At 46.7% G+C, this 22644-nt stretch overlaps 1 protein-coding gene across 2 annotated transcripts in view; it reads left to right on the forward strand.

Moving 5' to 3' along the window:
* Positions 1-22644, forward strand: part of MCOLN1 (mucolipin TRP cation channel 1) — a 639103-nt gene that overhangs the window by 266252 nt on the left and 350207 nt on the right. For both annotated transcript variants that reach the window (XM_069603920.1, XM_069603921.1), the window contains exon 7: positions 11520-11619. In XM_069603920.1, the coding sequence (XP_069460021.1) occupies positions 11520-11619 (100 nt within the window). The remainder of the gene's footprint in view (positions 1-11519; positions 11620-22644) is intronic.

The raw sequence follows: 22644 nt of genomic DNA on the forward strand, positions 1-22644 counted from the left end.
CTGTATGTAACATATTTCTTATGTACTATTATGTATGTTTGTTAACTTCTAACCAATGTCTTACCTTAGAGCGCCCAGATACCCCTGGGTCAGGCGCGCTATATAAATAAAATAAACAAACAAGCACACTCTTGCCGCATGTGCAGCCTTACTTCCTTCTCGATAGCCTTGCGTAATCTGAGCCATGTAAGAGGCCACTCGCGGCGAACGTAGCAGTCATTGGATCTGATGTGTATGATCGCCTCAGGGTCGAACCGATCTGTTGGCTCCTCCTTGGGCACTACCAAGTACTTCCTATGAGCCTTTCGCTTTGCTCTTTTCGATTTCTGTGAGCAGCTGTAGTCTGACATTTCGGACTCTGGTGAAGAGTCATCCTCATCCCCTATATTTTGCACCCCTGTGGAAAGGGGCAGGAGGCTTGGCACAGTCGACCATTTCATGAAAGCACCTTTAAGCTTCTAGAACATGTCGACAGCCTCAGGAGGCTTTCTTTTTCCCCTCATTCACTGGAACCGAGGGAGTCCAAGATGCCTTCTTCTTGCGGGCCTGGTCTGCCCTTATCAGCTTCCCCCCCAGACGAGATGCTGTCATCGATATCCGGCCCTTTGCTTCGAAGGCCATCCCCAATCAAGCATGAAAGTGGTTTCAGTCTTTCTTGTAGTGGATATACCTCTTGGGCTACCGCATGAACAAGGGAATCACCCAAAACTCTCTTGAAACCGAGAGTCCAGTCTGTGTCCTTGTCCATGATTACATGGACAGGGCATGCCAGTAATACTATCCCTAGTGTGACCTCCACTGTACCCATGATCCCACATGCCTTGCGGTCCCTCAGATAGTTTTTTTCCACCATAGTGAGCGGTCACTGTGGAGTGCAATTTTTGACATATGCCATTGACTTTATAAAGTGTCAATAATAGTTCCTCTTTCTGTCCTGTTTCGACTGCGTGTCTCGACGCAGTGAAGAACTTGACAGGAGAGGACGAACCGTCGGACGAAGATCTTCAACGGATTTCTATCGGCCTCGGAAGGCCCACCGGGCCTAGGCCCTTAGAGTAGGAAGAGCGGGGGGGGGAGCGGTCCTTACAAGATGTATATATCCACCCCTTTCCCTGGTCGCCCTACTGCCTACCCCAAACATGGAGAGAACTCTGTTTAAATTTTGCCCCTCCTGCAAAAAAAAATATACGTGGATCGATGAGCACAAAGTGTGCAATCTCTGCCTTAATCAGAACCACAACAAGACTCGCTGTCGAGCCTGTAAATTGCTTTGACCAAAAACCCTAAAAGACCGCTGGACAAAGCGCTGGGCCCACCTCGCCATGCAGGCCGAGGCCGCCATTGGAGTTGGAGGAAGACTCTAACGCCGGCAGCGACGTAGTCCCTTCGGACGGCGAGGGTGACTGGGAACATCTTCGTTCCCCACTGCTAGCCTCCAACCCTAGTAGGTAGTCCGGTGGCTCTGTTGTGGGGACGACACCCAGCGACAAAGGCACTACACTTTCCCGCGGCGATGACACTCACTCACTCACTCACTCACTCACTCACTCACTCACTCACTCACTCACTCACTCACTCACTCACTCACTCACACACTCACACACTCACACACTCACACACTCACACACTCACACACTCACACACTCACACACTCTACAGATTCGCTGTCCTCTGGGCACTCCGAGCCAGGCCCCATAAGACCAAGGACGCTGAACATAAGACTCTGTCTACTAACCGCAAGATGTCGAAAGACACTGGGAAAGCCATTCCCAGTGCCGAAACTCAACCCACACCTGGGAAGAAGCCTTAAAGAGTCAAAACTGTCAATTGTAATAGAGAAACATGTCCCCAAGCGTGTAACTAAGGTTTCTACCTCCTAAGAAGTCATCCTCAGAGTCCTATTGAGAAGGATAGACATAAAGACAGGGATTCCTCCCAGTAAGTAAAGACAAAACTCTTAGTAAAGATCCACAAGAGCCGGATGAGATCCCAGCAGAGGACATTTCTCAAGAACAGGATCAAGAAAAATATCATATCCTGATAGAAGTAGAGGAGGGAGATGATAACTTACGTACACCCTCCACTCCTACCATTACATCCCCTGGGATCATCCAAACCTCTGCCAAGTAATCAGCCAATGACATAGACAGAGTTATGAGCAGGATGTCTTTCTTTGTGAACTTTTTTGAAGAGCACCCCCCAGGCCCTTGAAAGCTTAATGAATACACCACCTACCACTCAGGCATCCAGTTCCAAGCCCTTACCTATAACTTCTCAACCCTGCACGTCTTCCCAACTATCAGGGAAAAGATCTCTTCCCCTCCAACCCCCGCCGAGATTTATGATGCACCATCCACTAAAAGTACATGCATCTCCACTGGTCGTTATGACCTACGCGCAGAGGAGGAAGAGTATCTAGACCAAGATACATACTATGATGAGGATGAGGACGGGGGTCAGGACTATAATAATGATGATGACAATGAATTAGTGGTCTTTGCTATGGGCTCTCCAGTCCTACAAGACACTCTCTTACCTGATTCCCCAGTGGAAAACCAGCCCTTGTTTAACGATATCCTACTCAAGGCTGCTGAACATTTTGGCATTGACACTCAAGAAACCCAACGGGACAAGGATTTCGTAGAGAACATCCAGGGGGACAAAGAGGCGGACACAGTTTATACCCATGCTAAAATCTGTGCAAAGAAGGATTCAACCTTCCCTAGAGTTGCCTAGCCAAACTAGGGCAGTGAATCCGAGAATAGAAAAGCTATTCCGCCCGGCACACTCTGACCCCTTATACATAAGGGGGGGGGGCAGCTCAAACCGGATTCACTGGTAGTCACTACCACCCTAAAGAGAGCAAGCACTCCATTAGCCTCTTCCGAAGCTCCCCCAGACAAAGAGAACAAAACGCTCTACACAATGGGGAAGAAGATAGCTGCTTCTGCAGCTTATCAAGCCAGAATCGCTAACAATTCTACTCTGTTGGCAATTTACGATTGCACAAAATGGCACGAGGTTACAGCCCTGGTGGATTCAGCTCCAGAACCCCTTAAATCAAGACTCGCCCTGGTAGCGGCCGAAGGCAGAGCTACTGCCAGCAATCTACTTAAAAACAACTTAGATGCTGCAGATAACGCCAGATGCATTATTGAGGAAGGCACCATCCTAAAGCACCATGCCTGGCTTTGTCAGTCTGCTTTTAAGTTAGAAACAAAGGCTACCCTGCTCAATATGCCTATAGAACCCAATATTTTATTTGGCAAAGCAGTAGAAGATGTGCTGAAGTCAGCCAAGGAAGACTACGAGACACTCAAATCCCTTGGCCAGCTTACTAATAAGCAGACGGGACAAAGAGGGGGTAATAATTTTTGCTGTTTCGAGCCCAAAATTCTCAGAGGCTCTGGGTATAGTCGGAACCAGAGCGGCGCGTGGAATAACAACCAGCAAGCGTCCCAAGGTTATCCTAGAGGCCAACGCAGAGGCTGCGGTAGGGGCAGAAGCCCCTCCTCCAGGGGTGGAGAAACCCCCTCCAAACAATGACGCCCCGCTACAGGTCCCATCCCCAGTCTGTGGGATGGATAGCAAACTTCACTCGCGCATGGTAGGGAATAACCACGGAAAGGTGGGGTTTATCAACGGTAGCGTGAGGTTATTGCATCGAACTCCTGGGAATTCCATCAAATCTTCCCCCGTGGCAGAAAAGATCATCAAGAGAAGAACACCTCATCTTGATGGAAGAAATCGCAGCTCTACTCAGACGCCATCGAGGTCGTACCGATCTAGGAGGTAAACAAGAGTATCTATTCAACATAACTTCCTTGTTCCAAAAAAATCCAACCATGCACCCAGTGTTAGACTTGCGCCCTGCAAACAAATGACAAGCCACAAAAATTCCATATGACAATGCTACAAGAGGTAATCCCACGGTTAAAATGGGGGATTACATGCCAACATTGGACATGAAAGAGGCTTATTATCATATTTCAATGTTCCCAGCGCACACAAGATTCTTGCGTTTCAAAGTAGCATACCAGCACTACTAATTGAAGGTGCTACCCTTCCGAATAGCCTCGGCTCCAAGGGTATTAAGCAAGGCACTGACGGTGGTGGCAGCGCACCTACGCATGGAGGCGATTCCAGAGTACCCCTACCTGGACGACTGGCTGAAGGTGAGAAACTTACCGCCTTTGCAGAATAAACACACAAAAACCATAAATCTTCTTTTCCAATTGGGCTTCTCGATAAACGAGAAAATCTGGTACCAGATGCATCAAAACAGTCCCTAGGAGCTGTTCTAGATAAAAGGACAGGCTTAGCTTTACCATCCATGGAGAGTGTACAAAACATGCCTCGGCAAATATCCCAATATGAAGCCGGTCTCCAGATAAGCGTATGCAAAGCGATGCGCTTACTAGGCATGATGGCAACGTGCCTTTATCTGGTCCGACACGCACGCCTGCGCATGCGACCAATGCAGGAGTGGTTGGCGAAACAAGTCTCAGGCAAGTGGTCAGTGGGAAGATCTAGTGGTCATTTCGCCTACTCTAATCCAAAACCTACACTGGTGGTCAAGAGAATATTTTATGAAGGGGAAACCCTTCCACGAACCGGAAGCGCTAGCGATCGTCACAACAGATGTGCCACTTTCCGGATGGGGTGCCCATTACCTTCACCACACAAAACACGGTCTGTGGACACAAGTCACCGCACAGAACCATATCAACCTACTGGAACTATTAGCAGTCTTCGAGGCTCTACAAGCTTTCGAAAGACACCTGACAAACCAGTCAGTCCAAGTCCTAACAGACAGCACCACTGCCATGTTTTAGATCAACAAACGGGGGGGGGGGGCACACACTCTCCAAATCTGTCCAGGTTGGCTCAGAAAATATGGAGGTGTGCACTCAGACGAGGGATGTCCCTGTCCTCCCAGCATGTTCCAGGGTTACTCGACACTCTAGCAGACTCTCTCAGCAGAGATCTACTGCCAGAAGAACACAAGTGGCAACTACCCCCACAGGTTGTAGACCACATCTTCTCTCATTGGGGATACCCTATTCTAGACTTGTTTGCTACAAGAGAAAACAAACAATACCCAGACTTCGCGTCCAGGTTCTCCCAACCAGACTCCAAGGGGAACGCCCTATGAATGAGCTGGTCGGGGAAATGTGCTTATGCTTTTTCCCCCCTGACACCATTGATTGGCAGAATAGTGAACAAAACGCTCATCCTATTTGCTCCTATGTGAGCGAAACAGTGGTACCCATATCTGTGCAAATTGGCGATGTGCGATGTTAACCCAACACGAGGGGACAACGGTACACCCAAAGTCACACTCCATGAACTTGGCAGCATGGCTCTTGAGGTCATAGGGTTCGGGCACCTTACTCTTCCACAGTGGTGTATGGATATCCTCAAGGAGGCACGGAAACCAGACACTAGACACTGCTATTTCAACAAGTGGAGAAAATATGTCATTTGGTGCCAGTCAAAACAAATAAACCCCATAGAATGTACCCCCGTCAAACATTCTAAATTATATGTTAATGTTAAAGGACATTTGTACCGCGCACTATCACCACCGAAGTGGGCCCCTGGCACTCTAGCAGCTCTGTAAGAGGAGGGGAGGTTGAGTTAGTGGGAGGAAGCAGGAAAAGTGCCAGAGAGCAGTGATGTGCTGTTGGCGGCCTCAGCCCGGTGGGTTCGTTGGCTGGGCCTGGGGTGTTTGCGGCCGGTAGTCGTCGTGTGCTGTTGTGCGAGTCTGTGTCTTTTTTGTTTTGTTATTGCAGTGCAGTGAAGTTTGTGCGGTTTGTTGTGCTGTAGGTTTTGGTTGTGTTGGTTTGGAATGTGAGAGGTGTATGTAGAGGGGAAATTGTTAGTGGAGTTGGTTAGTTGGCATCTCCATCCTGAGCTGAGGCGCTGGGCTTGTGTAGTCTCCCCTGATGCGCCTGTCCTGATCTGGGTCCCTCTGACATTCAAGGTTCCTTACTCCTCTGGTCCCTGCCTCCATCAGGCTCTCTCGTAGCCCACCTGTCCTCCCTTCATACTCCTGTGGCCAGTGCACCTGCCAATGTCAACGAGTCAAGTTGTGTGGTAATTGCCAATATATCGGACAATTCCACAACACTGTTGTACCTGGTGGTAACTAAGGGGGAACTATATGCTCCACTTGTTGGATTCAGGGTTAGTCTTTAACTCTATAAAGGTCCACTTAGCAGCTTTATCAGCTTACACCACTTCTCAAAGTAAAGTCTCGTGGTGGAAAGTGCCAGTCATTAAAGCATTTATGGAGGAGTAAAGAGACTCCACCCTCCAATTTCGAATACATGCCTGGCTGGGATCTCAATGTAGTACTAGTGAAGCTCATGGGACCCCCCTTTGATTCTCTGCACCAAGCTAGTCTTAAACACATTACCTACAAGACTGCCTTCTTAGTGGCTATTACTTCCATTCGGAGAATCGGCGAACTCCAAGCATTGTCAGTGCAGGACCCCTTCTTTATTATCCATAAAGACAAATTGGTTTTACAAACTCATCCTAGGTTTTCACCTAAATTAATTTCCAAATTCCACGTAAACCAATTCATTGAGCTTCCAGCCTTCTTCCAGAAGCCAACTAGACCAGCTGAGGCTAAACTCCACACACTAGATGTGAGGAGGGTGGTTCTCTGCTACGTAGATAAAACCAAACCGCTTAGGAAGACTGATCAATTATTGGTCTCCATAGCTACAGGCAGAGAAGAACGCATTTCAAAAAACACCATCTCCAGATGGATAGTCAAATGTATACAATTATGCTATTCGTTATCGGACAAGACACTGGGCACTGGGCCTCATTACAGGATGGGCGGTCCGGAAATATCAGTGGTGATAAACCTGCCGCCACTGTTAATTCTGCACCGCCCGATCCAGACTCCTGCAGGCGGGAGGTGATGTTCTGGCGGGTTTAACACCGCCCGCCTGCAGGTGGACGTGCAAACACCAGCACCATCACGAGATGGTGCCGGTGTTTCCACTTCCCCATTCCCATTGAGTCCTATGGGACTCAATGGGAATGGGGATTAACCGAATTCCGTCTCCGGAATTCCCAGGAAACCAGGGTCGTAATGCCCTGGTATTTCCGGGAATCACGGAGGCGGAATGGTAATACGAGTCCGGCGGTAACCAGGCGGTTTTACCGCCTCGGTTAACGCTGGACTCGTAATGAGACCCATTGCCTATTACACCCAGAGGCCACTCCACACGGAGCACTGGGGCTACTTTAGCCTTTATTGCAAATGTCCCCCTAGACAGCATTTGCAAGGCGGTTACTTGGAGCTCAGTACATACCTTCACTCAGCACTACTGAATTGACACATGTTCTAAGACCGATACACAGGTGGTACAAGCGGTTCTAAAACATCTGTTTGCCACTGCTCCTTCTCACGACCCACCATCTTCTCATAACACTGCTCGCTAATCTATGCAAAGCATGTGATCTAAGGAGATTCCACAAGCCTCAGAAGGGAAACATTACTCACCGTAATCGTATTTCTGATGCTTGTATCTGCTTAGATTCACATGCACCCACCCTTCCTCCCCTGAGAAAAGGTTCATTGATGTTGGATGAGCTTTCTGTATAGATCTGCTTGGATACAACTGTACTCGCACAAAACTTCATGTCGGGACAAAACAATCTGAGGGACCTCGACGCGTGAGGGTACAGTGGACGTCACACTAGGGATAGTATTACTGACACGCACTGTCGACGTCCCTTTTCGAATTTCGAGAAACAACAACTGCAATACTCTGCAGCTTCTACTAGATGTCGGCCGATGCATAGCATGTGAATCTAAGCAGATATAAACATCAGAAATAAGATTATGGTGAGTAATGTATCCCATATATACACAAGGATAATTTGACAATCTTTAAAAAGCAGCAATAGTAAAATTAATCCCAAAGTTAGGATTCCGTACAACAGGAGCAATAAAGTAGGTGAGTTAACTTTTCTTATGTTATACATATTCCAGCACACAGAGTGACATCATTTGAGGTCCGTAATAACACTCATTTGTGATCACCATTACAATATTGAGTTTAAAGGAGGGAAAAGTTAGTCGGATCAGAACATACTTAGCAAGTAGAGAAACAGTTCGATTCTCCCAGAGGGATTTAGGCAGTCTTTTATCACAGCAATAATGGTGTTCAACAATAAAACCTGTAAGGGTACAATCACTGCCAAAGCCAATAGGTTCAGAAAGGGGGCCTTTATGGAGCCAGGACAGCCAAAGTCAATGGACCAGTTCAAAGTTATGATGCTCTTTTTAGAACACTTAAGTAAAAAAGTCAGTAGTTCAGTAGACAATCGCGGTATCCCTACAAAATATCCCCCCAAAAAATATCGCCGTACATATGGCTGTTTGTCTCGCCATAGGTGATATATTTGGGGGGATAATTTGTGGGAGCAGGGGTTGTGGGGGTGTTCCCTGCACATTTTAAAACAATGCGGGGGTTGCCGGGTTGTCCCCCACAGGGTCGATGGGTCAATATTGCTGCAATAATATGGTGATATTTTTGTATCGTGATATTTTCGCGGGGATATTAACACATGGAACCGAGAATCACCGAAGCTCAAGAGGAGCCACCTTGAAAAAGCACAAGCTGGGAGGCCAGTGCAGGTGAGTTGAGGTTGACTCAAAGGGGTTTAAAATAGTACTCCCCAAGCTAGCAAGCATCACAATTGGCAAAAGGTAGATTTACCCCAAGCCCCACAGTACCTGAGAATTGAAGATTTAGTTTCAGCTGGATGCCTTCCTGTTGCAGTTAGCAGACCCTTGTTCCTGGTCCTTGATCGTGGTGATGAAAGGGAAGACGTCTGGTGAGCTTCTGCGGCAGCACTATCGAGAGGGTCTCTGCAGCAATGGATTCTATGATTCAGCTGCCTTCTGTGGTTTTGGCACCTTTTTCACAGTGCCAAAGAAGAACAAACAGTTCTTGTTGGAAGGTGATTGATCCTTCGTTCCTGGACTCTGGTGAGAGGACTCTGGATGAAGGTTTCCTGCTCCTGTAGGGTCCTCTGGAAGCCCTCAAAATTTTTAGCCAGATTCACACTTCCGAAGACAATGCACTCAATGATGGTCAGCGGTCCCCGGCAATGGGATTCTGCAGCCTTGGAAAGTCACAGCAAGTCGGGTGCTGTGTCAAAATGAAGCGCGTCATAAGGTTAGTTTGTCCCACCAGCCCAATGGAGGAAGTTGTCCCTTGCGCCTTCCCAGTCGAAACGAAAATGGCGTCGGCACAGCTGCAGGGCTTCACTGGGCACTTCGTGGTCCAGGTGGCTGCTGTTGGTGTCTCTTGACGTCTTCTTCGGCAGATTGTCTTCCAGTGGTCAACTCTGCCTCTTGTCCCAAAAACCTTGCCTTTTAAGCAAGTTCCCATTCATTCATAGGCCTAGGCTGTCAATCACCCAGCAGGGTGGCTGTCCTCCCGAACATAGACAGCCAATCCGAAATGGTTTCACTCAGGCATACCTAGAGACAAAGGATAGGGAAGTTACAGAGCCCTCCCTCACTTCCTGCCTTTCCAGAGATCCTGGAGCCTGGACGGGCCTCAGAGCTGATGCCCGCCAAAGGCAAAATGCACAAAGGACTCCAACCTGATTCAAACAGAGTAAAAGCCCAGAAGGAACTAATTGACAAGAAATGGTGAAAAAAGACGACCAGGGCCATTTGGGGAAATGGTCACGCTTGGGTGCTGTACTTCAACTGAGAAATCGGCCTGCAGATACATGGCACAAGTTAGTCAAAAAAGAAACCACTGCCACTAGTCATTCAAGTTAGTATAACAGAATATTACATGAGAAGTTGGGATAAGGAGTTACTCTTTAACCCCCCAGCACTCCACATAGGGTGGTGCGTGCTGGACTCGCACAAGAAAAGGTAAGTTAGGCAGGCATCATCTTACTATTCAGGACTTTTCAGTCGCTCTGCACAAAAGGTGCTGTCACAATGCTAAAAGCAGATGCCTATGGAGTTTACCAGACTCCATTAAACGGTGAGAAACACAAAATCCTAGTCAGAAAAACACATAAGACTGTGAGGAAAATGTCCCACTCCCTGAGGAGTAAACATTTAAAAAGCCCTGAGTCCAGCAAAAGAGCTGGGGGTCTCTAAGGTTGAAGGGAATTGGCATAGAAATGAAAATCTCCCTAACAATGAAGCATTGTCGCTTCCTGAGAAAACAGCTGTGCTCCTTAAGCCTGCGTATTGCATACTGCGCTGGAAGTAAGGAGTCCTATGGCACGTGCATGTCAGCGATGGAGCTGTAACGCTTCCCAGGCGCACCGTGTCATGGTGGGAAATAAACTGAGCTTGATTCTCATCGGTCCGGCTGCACACCGACTTGCACAGTGATACTCTGCTGCGCTTTGGGTTGAATTCGGTATGCAGACATGATCCGACAGTTTGTGCCCCTTGTGCGTTACCAAAGCAATTAAAAGTACTCTGTACATACTCTACGCATCGCGCAATTAAACGTCCTTGGTACCTAATCCACTCACAAATTGTCCGGCACAGTGTGAACATGATAAACCAACACTCTTGATAAACTCCTAGCTGTTGGAGCTCTCAGAAATGGATACTTAGCGTTTGGATGAGCAGAAAAGAGAAAGGACCTGGGCAGGAAGTGACTAGGGGAGCCCGGGGCAGGAAGTGGACTAATCGACTGGCAGGTGCCCAAGTTTTATGGAAAATGTAGTCTAGTTGGTTATTGTAAGGGTTTTCATGTTTTGACAAAAATAAAAATGGAAGAAAAGAGGAAGATTTAAATCTGCACTGATGAGTAGAACAAATGAGGTTGAAGCATAATTCTTCCCTCCGGTCTTGACATACAATTGCGTTTTCAGATTACATTTGTTCCTAATTCCAGAGTGTTATTTCTGTGTGGCAAATCCACACTGAATATCTTAATTGGCTAATATATAATATATAATATAGAAGGACTTAACTGAGCAAGTAAAATATTCCACTAGATGTGTGGGTCCAATTATCTTTGAAGAATGAAAGACCAATCAGAATCTTGCATTGTTTTCTTCATAGGAATGATGTTTCAGAACGAAGGGAGAAGCCTTGCAGGTTGTCTGATTTTTTTTTTTTTTTTTTTTTTTTAAATCCTCCAGTGAATGCATTATCTTGGTATAGGACCTTTTCTGTGCTTGAATGGATTTTAGACAGTAGGGCTTTTTCCGCATTAATGACACAGACCTGACAGGCTTGCACCATACAACAGTAGGCTCTCCTTTATTACACAGATGCTACTCCAGCGATGTCAGAATGTTTGTGTAACACAGGTCTTACAATTTCATTCCTTAGAAAAGAAAGCCATCTCCTTGGGTTACACAGATCATTTACAGTCCCATTGATTTATCTCTTGGACTTCAGTTCTTTTATTCTCATGCTTTGCGCTGCCTTAAATCGAAAACTTTCTGACCGGTTCATCTTGAGTTTTTACCTATATTCTCTTCTCACCCCACAGATTACCTTTGACAACAAAGCCCATAGTGGCCGAGTGAAGATCCTCCTGGACAATGAGGCACACATCAAAGAGTGCAAGGACCCCAGTGTTTATGGACATGGTAAGACTGCTATATATAGGACCATAATTTCTTTGTGCCTTCTCTTTTGGGATGGTCCAGATGTATTGAACTGTTGGGTAACAGTCTGCCGAGAGGTGGCAGTTACCCTGTAGTGGATTGATCCTCTACATCCCCAGTCACTCAACGGTTCCTAGTAATGCATTTCATTGAAAACTTAGAGCTTTTCCCATTTCACAGAACATTGGAGGATTTGCATAGTTTCCCCTATTTGCTCACAGCGCGCTATGTCAGTACAGTGTTTTGGACTCCTTCCTATTCTGAACAATCTTATTGCTATGGTGTGATATTATTTACCACAAGGCATAATTTCTAGTTATCCTCCCATCAATGGCTCAGTCTGTTTCTATCTCTATTCAAAAGCACCTCCTTTTTCACACATAAAGCAACTTCCCCTTTTGTTTACTCCCATCCACCATCAGTCACCCTAGTAACTATTTTGTGCCCAGCCAAAACGGGGTGCTGGGTGGATGTATTAGCTTTCTGGTAATGCCAAACTTTGCTTGTTGGAAAAGTCCAGCTTTACATGGGATATCACACAGAGGACCTGCTGGGACTGAGAAACCTGGAGCTGTGCTTAAAGTTTGAGAGGAGTCCACCCTTCACTTGGCAGCAAGGTTACCCTCAATGTGACGCGACTCTCGTGTTAAATGTGATGGGGAGCAGGATTGGAAAAGGTCTAGTAAGCCCTTTATCACTTTCAGTAAGGGTTCTGTCAGTACCTCATATCACTGAAACTGTGTTTGTGGTTTGCTTTGCAAAAAAAAAGAAATTTCAGTAGTACGGATAAGTAACTTGGGACAATGGCTAGTTCATGTTGTTAGTTGGGAGCGTTCACAGGCCAATGCCGTCTCTGGGCTGGTTAGTAAAGTTTTCTTTTGAACCTTGCATCTGTTTAATTCAGTGGATCTCCCCACGGCATATATGTCAATTGGCTAGATCATGACTAACTTGTGAGGTGAGCGAGGCCCATTTGTCTCGCTCACTTACACATCTCAATTTGCTTGGGGGTGCACTGGTCAGTCGCTGGGGGTACCAGTTATGGGAGAGTCACGCTTATTTCTTTCCACATTTGTTTTTACGTTCCAGCACACACCACATTAAGTGGAGTCCTGCAGATACACATTGTTTCCCTTTAAATTCCCTGTAAATGCTGTTTGTTACTTTTGTGAACTTAGCAATGTAGTGGATCAGAAGGTGGATGCAGACTCTCGGACAATTGCAAGGTGTATTTATTAAAAAATATGAAGGCCCAACTATCCCTATCACTATGGGTTATTGCCTATGAATAACTAAGGTGCCCGTCAGTCATCTGTGAATGTCCAAAAGGAATATGTCAGCTGTCCAAAAGCCAAGGCTAACTGACCCTACCCCGAACGTAACAAACTGAGGTCAGGAGACTGACTTCCATTTCCTTATGTATGCTACATTCACTTCTCTTCGTAGCCTTTAGGCTTCTTGTTAACATACAATTTCTAAATCTTTTTTCGTGACATCTCTTATAAGGTCGTGTAGTTCACTCATGGCATTGTGGACTTTACTTTCCTCTGTAGAAATGGCTTTCCTTGATGCTGGGGAGAATTCATTTTTGTGTCAATTCTTTCTACCTTAAAGACCCCAACCTCTTTTTGCTGGACTTTAGGACTTTGATTTTTTATCATGGAGGGGGTGAGACCTTTTTCTCACTCATGTATTTTTATCTTGGTTTCTTTTTCATTTTGGAGTCTGACAAACTCCATAGGCATCACCTTTTTGTATGGACACACAGCACCTTCAGTGCACTGTCACAGAGAAGTCCTTTGGATTTCTCCAAGGTTTAAATACCTTCTCTTGGATAAACTACTGTTTCCAAGAGTAGTAAAGTGAAATTGACTTTAGTTACCGTTTTTGTAGATCCAGCACACACCATCCTATGTGGAGTGCTGGGGGTTACTTAGTATCCTCTTTGTCTACTTTCTCCTGTAACATTTTTGTTACCCTCACTACAATTAATGGCTGGTGTCGGCAGTTTAATTTCCCTACCATTGTGCGTTTTATTTCCTGCAGGCTGAATCCTCAGCTGCAGTATTGCACCCATGGGTGCCCATTTTGTCAAAATGGCCCTGGCTTTCTTTGTTCTCCATTTTTTGCTTGTGAGATCTTACTTGGGTGCGTGCCAAACCAGGTTTGGTCCCTTTTGTTTGTTTTGTCTTTGGCAGGATTCACAGGTGAAGCCCGCCTCTGGCTCCAGCATGTCTGACGGGGACGGAAGCGAGGGAGGTTCCCGAAACTCCCGGCTATTAATCCCCTTGGTCACAGGAATGCACCCAAAGGGGGTTCGCTGTCTAGCTGTCCTTGCTGGACAGCCACCCTGTTGTGTGAGTGACAGCCAGGCTGCGAATGAATGGGAGAAGCCTGCATAAAAGGCGAGGTCTTTGGCAAGGAAGGCAGTCAACCACCGGGCGAAGGAACCGAAGAAGAAACTGTAAGAGAAGCTTGCTGAAATCTCCTGGACTGTTGGTTCGCCCGGTGAACCCTGCTGCAGTGCTGATTCTCCAGTTTTCGTATCAACTAGAGATGCCCAGAACGGACGACTTCTTCTCTTGGGTTGGTGGGACCAACTGACCCCAAGACGAACTTGACTGGAACCACTCTCCCTGCTGGCTGCACTTCTTTGCTGCTGCTGGAACTGAGTGCCACGGGACAGGAACACCAGGAACAAGTGCATCGTCTTTAAGCCAGACTCGAGCTCCAGGAAGATCCCGAAGACCCTGCCGAAGCAGGGTGACCGAAGCCTGAGCCACCTCAACCTAGTGCTGGACCCCAGAAGCAAGGGGAGCTCACAAGGTGCCCAAGAATCGCAGTGGTGCTATTTGCCGGTAGCTGAAACCCCAAAGTGCAGCTGATCTGGGGTTAGCCCATTGCTGCTGCCAACCTTCAAACCGCAGTGCAGGAGTCCCCAGACAACCTTCCTTTTGTCCCCACAACAGAGGCTCAGGAACACGGAATCTGCAGGACCAACAGGAACAGAAGCCCTTTTCTTCACATCTAAGGTACTGTCTAACTAGGGGTACTTACCTCTTGTTGTGTGTAGCTTGCTTGCTCTCACTAGAGACTTGCACTAGCTGCCTTTTGCAGATTTGCTTGCATCTTTGCTTTTCACCACCCTTACAGCTTGTGGCCCAACAGTGATTCTTTTCTGCACACTCTCTATTCTAACATTGTGCAAGTCATTTGTGCTATCCTCATGACATGCCTCGGTGCTCCTGGATTTTGTTCAATTGACATTGGCTGTCCTGGCTCCCTGCAGACATTATGACCCTTTGACTTTGTGTTTTTCCTGTCCCTCAGATAAGTCCTGCATAAGTACTTGTATTGCTGAGAAAGGGTTAACCTCTACTTCATTGGGTGATTGTAAAGTTCTTACCTGTTAAGAGAACGTGTTAATCTTTGTTTCCTTCCCTAACCTTTATCTTCTTCCACAACCTCAGTATTATATTTGAGTGTTAAAGTGATCTATTAATGTCCACAGTGTCCTAAATATTGAAGTCACCTCAGGGTGTAGGAAGTGTGTGTGTGACACATCCCAAAAGGGGATCTACTTAATTTTTATTATTTTTTATGGCATTTGTTACACGCCCGGACCCTTAGGTATCACAGCGAGGTTACAAACAGCTTATTTAAACATTCCATTCACTTGAGGGGCCAATCGGGCACAGTTATAGTATAGTTTAAAACATTAGAAGACAAAGGATCTATACAGTAGTGGTGAAACTGGGGAATTAACAACCGTAGGAAATCAAACATACGTTGAGGCGTAGCCAGGATTGTCTAACAAGTAGGGCCTGAAGCTAATGTAGTTGGGGCCACTGCAGTGGCATTACCATCTGTAAATACCCATACAGCACTGCTGAGTGGGCATTTAGAGATTTTGTGTGATCTTTGCATGCTCAGACCCTACCCTGTCTATGCTTCTGAACATAAGCAGTTCTATTTACAACAATCAGAGGTAATGCGCAAGTGTAGTCCTATTTCCAAGTAGCATAGAAGTGCTAGTTATTGGAATTGGTTGAGTAGCCAGGTTTTTAAAGATGTCTTGAATCCTGTGAAAATGTCCTCGTTTTTGATGGAGAGGGAGAGGGTTCCAATGTTTAGGGGCTAGATATTTGAAGCTACTGCCGCCTGCTCTCATATTTTTGTACCAGGGGATTGCTAGGAGGGCGTGGTTCTTGGATCTTAGGGATCCAGCATATTCTTTTTTTGCTATAGCGTGGTCCAGGTAAATGGGTCAATTTTTGTTGAGGCATTTAAAGGAAATGCAGAGGGTTTTGAAGATGACTAGCTTTAATGGGCAGCCAGTGGCAGCTCGTAAGGCATTATTTTGTATTAGCTGTAGTTTATTAAGGTTGGAACTGGATGTTCCAAGTAATAAAACGTTACAGTAGTCCAGTCTTGATAAAATCAATGCCCTGGCCAGGGTAATTCAGTTGGTAGGGGTCAGGAATTAGCGATTTAGGGCAATTAGTTGGGCGGTATAGGAAGCAGAGGATGAAAGGGTGTTAATGTGTTTGGTCATGGTGAGGTTAGCCTCTACGTACACACCTAGACTTTTTACATGTTTCAGTACCGGGTTCATAGTGCCATCAATATTGATGGAGGAGTAGTCTGGATGAAGTGCAGCTATTTTGGACTGTGGTCTGACTCATCGTTAAAGCAAAGGCTGTTTAAGGCCATCCAGTTTTGAATTATGGCATAGATTTTGTTAATAACTGAACTGAAGTAGTGTGTTAGGGAGAATTTTCATAAATGTGATAATTCCCTTCACCTTAGAGACCCCCAGCAACTTTGCTGGATTTTGAGGACTTTTTTTACCTGGAAAGAGTGTGAGCCTTTTTTCCAACTCTTTCATGTATTTTGATGTGTGTTTTACTCTTGTGTTCTTTGATTATGGAGTTTTAAGATAACTCCATAGGCATCTTTTCATGTGTGTCACAGAGCACCCTAAGTGCAGTAATACAGGAATGTCTTTTTAGACTTCCTAAAGGTTTAAATACCTTCTCTGGGATAAACTACTGTTTCCCAGAGAATGTAAGGTTAAATTGACTTTACTAGTCTTTAAATTCCTAGACCCAGCAAACACCATCTTCCAATAGAGTGCTGGAGGGTTACCTAGTATCCCCTATGTCTAGAAACTCATGTAGCAGTCACATGCTACCCTTTTCTATCGAAATGGCTGGTGGCAGTGGTTTTACAACACACTACCATGATTTTTCCCGACGGCGAACACCGGTAGCTAAAAACCGCGGGAGCCATGTTTTTCAAGATGGCGCCTTAAGACCCTTTGATTAAACGGGTCCCAGTCTTTTCTTTTTTCACCATTTCATTTTGGAAAGGTCCTTTTAGAGTTTCTATGCGCGCCAAACTAGGTGTGGTCCCTTTGTTTCTATGCCTCTGGCATCTGAGTGTCTGGGGTGGGCAGGAAGTGAGGGAGATCCCTGAAAACTCCCTGTGCTTAGTCTCCTAAGAGACCCAAATACACTCTGGCGTTATTGGCTGGCTGACTGTCCGGCAAGTACAGCTACCCTGCTGGGTGAGTGGCAGCTAGGCTGGAATGAAAGGGAGAAAACTGTTTAAAAGGCGAGTCTCTTGGACTGGAAAGCAGAGTCGACCACTGGAACGAAAGAACCGAAAACTAGCAGGCAGAGGACGGCTGCTGCAACTCCTGCACCGTTGGTTTGCCCAGTAAAGTCCTGCTGCAGGTCCGAATCGCCAAATTAATCTCGACAGAGAAGCCCCTGCAAGGACAAATTCATCCTTTTGAGTTGGTGGGACCAATCAACTCGTAAGCCACCTGGATACCATTCTCGGAGCTGGTTAGGATTCACCAGGGGGAAGGAAACCAGCTTGTGTGTTTGACGACAGCTACCCGGACCGCAGATCTTCCATTTTGCCAGCTTGTTTGACCCGTCCAGATGCAGTGCAGGAGTCCCCTGACATCCTCCCTCTTGTCCCCACGACTGAGGCTCAGGAACAGTGAGATCTGCAGGAACTGCCAGGAACCAACATCTTCAGCTGCATCTTTTTCTTCATACTAAGGTACTTGCCAACCTGATTGAGAGAACTTACCTCTCGTGGTGAAAGTTCGTGAAACTTTCCCAACTTGCAGGCCTAATCAGCTTGTGACCCAACATGATTCTTTTTCGTACAAACTACTTCTGAGAACATTGACAAAGACTTTACCGTTTACTACAAGAACTGCTCTTTCCTATCCAAGACACTAGACCATTGACTTTGGCCTAGGCCTATTGAACTGAATAGAGTCCTCGTGTGAACTGAAACTATTTCACTGCCTAAGAAAGTATTTGTGATCTATTCTATTGACTTGTTACTCTTTTTACTCCCATTCAAAGTAACTGAAATACCATTTTGCTCCTATTTCAGGGGAGCCTAATTTAGTCAGAAACGTATTGGTTTGGTAATGAAGTAGATTTGTGTATAATATTAAGTTGCCTCCTTCTAGTGAATATTTTCTGAATGACTAATAAATTAATAAGTGTTTTACCAAGAAACCTTAAGTGTAAGTGTCTACTTGAACCATTATGATTGTAAGACCTTTGTGTAACATCCTTGTGCTGTTCATATTCCTTCTTGAGAGAAGCCTGGCTGCTCAGCTCGCTACCACAAACTGTGTAGTACAGACTTATACCAAAGGTTGGTTTTGCTTACACCTGTAGTCCTAATTGTATGTGATGGTCCGAGAGGGTACTGCATGCAATTCTGCCTAACATAGTGTATTTTTGAAGTGTATTTTATTGCTGCATATTGCCTTTTCAAAAGAAGGCTTGCTTTAAAAATGACTGTTAAATCAATAAATAATTATACAAATAAGATGAGCCTGGCTGCTCAGCCATACTACCAATCTGTGTAGTTCAGACTTATACCAAAGGTTGGGTCCCTATTGCCAGGAGGTCAAGGTTATTGTAGATGCCCCCAATGGGTACTGCATACAATATTGCCGAAGGCACACAAATACACTTCAGAATACACACTTGGTTTCTCTAAATCATCAAGTACCCATTTGGGGTGGCACACACACTTCCTACACCCTCAGGTGACTTAAATAGCTAGGACACTGTGCACATTAATATATCAATACTAAAGTTGGTGTCAAAGAAAAGAGGTTTCAGAATAAGACAAGAGATCCCACAAATATTCTGAAGCAGGAAAGTACTTTTGAACCCCCCCCCCCCCATTGCAAAGTACGTTAACCCTTTCCTGGAAGGAAGGTAAACACACACAATCAGAGTAGAGAAGAGTCATTCAGGGAGCCAGGCCAGCCAATGTCAATTGGGCAAAAGTCTAGGTGAGCTGAAGCACTTCTTGCAGGTAAGTAAACGTCTTGCACAATGTTTTAGAAGTCTTTTTAGAAAAAGTTGAATCAAGTAGGGCCACCAGCTGGAAGACTTGTGAGTTGTAGAAGATGCAATCAACTGTACAGAAGCAACCAAGACAAGTCTGAACTGAGTACAAGACAAACAGGTAAGTTGTCTTAGACTGTACAGTACCTTTGGTTAGAAGAAATGGTTCCAGCTGGCTTCTGTTGCTGTGTGGCTCTGCAGATCCTTTTGTTCCTGGGCCACAGTTGTGGCCACAAGAGGGAGGACGGGGATTCCTGCAACAGGAAGGTCGGCGGCAGCAATGGGCAAACTTCTATTCAGTGGATCTTCGGTGTTTCAGCTCCTCGCGTCTGACAGCAAATAGCAACACCATGGTTCTCGGATACCACTTGAGACTTTCCTTGCTTCTATGTTCAGCACTCATAGGTGGCTCAGGCTTGGTCAGTCATGCACCAGGGAAGTCCAGAGGATCTTCCTTGCACTCGGGTCCGAATTAAAAGCAACACACACAATCTGGTGTTCCTCTCCGTGGCACTTCGGTTCCAGCAGCAGTGGAAGTACATCCAGCTCCGAGACATTGTTCATACGGGCTTACTTTGAATTTGATTTATACCACCTTCTCAAGGGGAGAAGTCGTCCTTGCAGGGCTTCTCTAGTCGAGGTGAATTCAAAACTTCAGCATAGCAGCAGGGCATCACCGGCCAAACCAACGATCCAGGAGCTGCAGAAGGCATCTCTTCCAAGTTCTTCTGATGCCTTACTTCCTTCCAATACTTCCTCCAGACAGACCCTCATCGACCTCCTCTTTGTCGTTCCTTCGCCAGATCTATGGACTCCTCATATGATCTCTGTGCTCTGTCCCATCTCCTCCTCCTCTCATTAATGGTGGCACTCGCTGGGAAGTTCTCATGGCTTCCTTCAACTCCTCTAAAGTCATCATTAATGTCTACCTGAATGGCACTGTCATGGTCCAAGGCCCTCAGGCCAATCTCCTCCTCTTTGATAGGCGCTTCCCTCGCCTCATCAATTTCCTCATCTCCTGCTGTCCCCTCCTATCCCACCTTGGCTACATTGCCCTCTCTTCTCCTCCTCTGCCCCTCCTAGGGCTCTTTCTCCTCCGCAGGGCATACCTCTGATCTGTACCCCTCCCCGGAAGGTCTTTAAGGCTGGTAAACCTCTTCATATTGCCACTCTCAACTCTCGCTCTGCTGTCAAACACTCCTCTGACATCTGCCACCTCCTTGAAGAGCTAAACCTTGATGCCCTTGGTCTTACTGAGATGGTTCACGGCCAGCTCTGTCACAAGCTTTGACACTCTCCTCCCTGATGGCTACAAGATCCCTTCTGCACCTAGATCCTCCCGGTCCGGTGCTGGGGAGTAGCCCTGATCTTTCCTGAGTAGATTCCTGCCTCTATCATGCCCACTCAGACCTACTCCTCTTTTGATGCCTTGTCTGTAGGCTCTTTCTTGCCTACCCATTCTCTTACTGTGTCTACCATCTACCGGCCTTCTGGTCAAATCACCTACTTTCTCTGAGTGGGCGGACCTCTCCTCCTCCCTCCTGGCCTGTACCTCTCAACTCCTCCTCCTCTGGGACCTCAATATACATTTAGACTCTCCTTGTTACTCCCCTGTATCTTCCGTGACTAGTGCGACTCCCTCTCCCTGTCCATCCTCCCCTCTGGCCCGACTCACTCTGCAGGCACACCCTCGATGTCTTGATCTCCTCTGACCTCCCCCTCTGCATCTCTCTGATCACTCCTCTCTCCTGGAGTGATCTCTCCCTCTCCCCACCCTCCCAAGCCAAGCCTCACCCAACACTGCCACCTACCTTCTCGGACATCAGGCCCACGAAGCGTGTGTCAGTTGAGGCTTTTGCTGCCACTTTCTCCCCGTCCCCCCTCACCTCTGGCTGTCTCACATCCTGACACAGCCCTGTCTCTGCTCTACTCCAATTTCTGATACTCTTGGCCCTGTCACAAGGATCCGTTTGAAGTCCAAAGCCAAGTGCAATTCCTGGTATGACTCCGACCTAGCTACACTTAAACGTAAGTGTAGGGCGGTTGAGAGGAAATGGAGGGCTTCTTGTTCATCCTCTGACAAACTGGCCTGTCTCCTGCTACAAAGGCAATACCAACTCTGTCGACACCAAGAAGAGAACCCACATTCAAGCTTGTGTCTCTGCGGCATCTAACAACTCGGCAAATCTGCAAGGAGCTAGCCAACCCTGCTGCAGTCTCTACCCCTCCTGTTGCCTCCCAGACTCTTTTCAATGCCCTTGCCTCTCACTTGATCTCAAAAACCCAGAACATCCTGTCCAGCCTCTCCATTAACCACGCCTCCTCGCCCTCTCCATGTGTGCTTGCTAACCCTCCTTTAGCCACCCCCCACCATCCTTCTCATCCTTTCCTCCCCTGACGCGGTCACTAGACAAGTCCGATCTATGAAAGCCTTGTCAAAACAGGTTCATCCCTGTTCCTCTAAAACCATCAAGCACCACATTGACACCCTCGCTCCGGCCCTTGCTGATTTTTGCAACCACTCCTTTGCCTCAGGATCCTTCCCCTCCCCTCTGAAGCACTCCCTTGTGCATCCTCTTCTCAAGAAACTACAGCTGATCCTTCTTGTCCAGCTAGCTATCGTCCAATTTCCATTACTCCCTTTCTGGGCAAACCCCTGGAAATGTTGGTCAAATCTCAGCTTAATCTTCATTCTATTGGCTGTCTCCATGACCACCAGTCTGGCTTCACAGCGGCCAGAAGCACGGAAACTGCTCTCCTGAACATCCGCGAAGAACTGCTCTCCAACCTTGACTCTAACATTCCCTCTGTCCTCATCCTCCTCGATCTCTCATCTGCCTTAGACATGGTCAACCATACCATCCTGCCCAACAGTCTCTGTGATAATCTGGGTATCGCTGATCAGGCTCTGGCCTGGCTGACCTCTTTCCTCTCTGTTGGACCCTCCCAGATCCAACTTGGGTCCTTCCTATCATCCATCTAACCTCTCGCCCTTGCTTTTCAACCAATACCTGGCAACTCTCGCCCACTGCATTGCCATTTTTTTTTTCAAATTTCCAGTGCTATGCTGACGACACTCCACTCATTTGCAGGCTGCCCTCGGCCACCTCGCCCTCTCTCATCTGATTGCTTAACTGCCATTCAAGATTGGTGTGCCGCCAATGATCTTTGTCTGAATGCCAGCAAGACGGAGATCATCCTCATCGGCACACCTACACCATCCTTTCCCCTCACTCTCTGGCCGGCCTCCCTTTGAAGGGGCCCCTGAGGGACCCTCGCGTATGGAAACAAAGCACAATCACCACACACAAACTGATATGCCAGACACGATGTTGTATTCCCAAAAGCTAGGGTTTATTGTAAAGCAAAAAGTCTCAGTTGGCCAACTGCGTCCCACGCCCCGCGACATGTGTTTCCAGACCCCAGGGGACGCAAGAGCCGAGAGAATCGTACAACAGTTACATATATACAAGCAAGCATCTTACAATCAGTAGTGACACATCCAATACCGCCCCTAATACATTTCCTTTGAATCGGGTATGATGATTGACAATGGTGACGACTATGACACCTTCAAACATTTATTTAGCAACAGTTTGCAATTTTTGCG

This window comes from Ambystoma mexicanum, chromosome 3q (assembly GCF_040938575.1).
Source record: "Ambystoma mexicanum isolate Mex_15411 chromosome 3q, UKY_AmexF1_1, whole genome shotgun sequence".
Classification (NCBI taxonomy): domain Eukaryota; kingdom Metazoa; phylum Chordata; class Amphibia; order Caudata; family Ambystomatidae; genus Ambystoma; species Ambystoma mexicanum.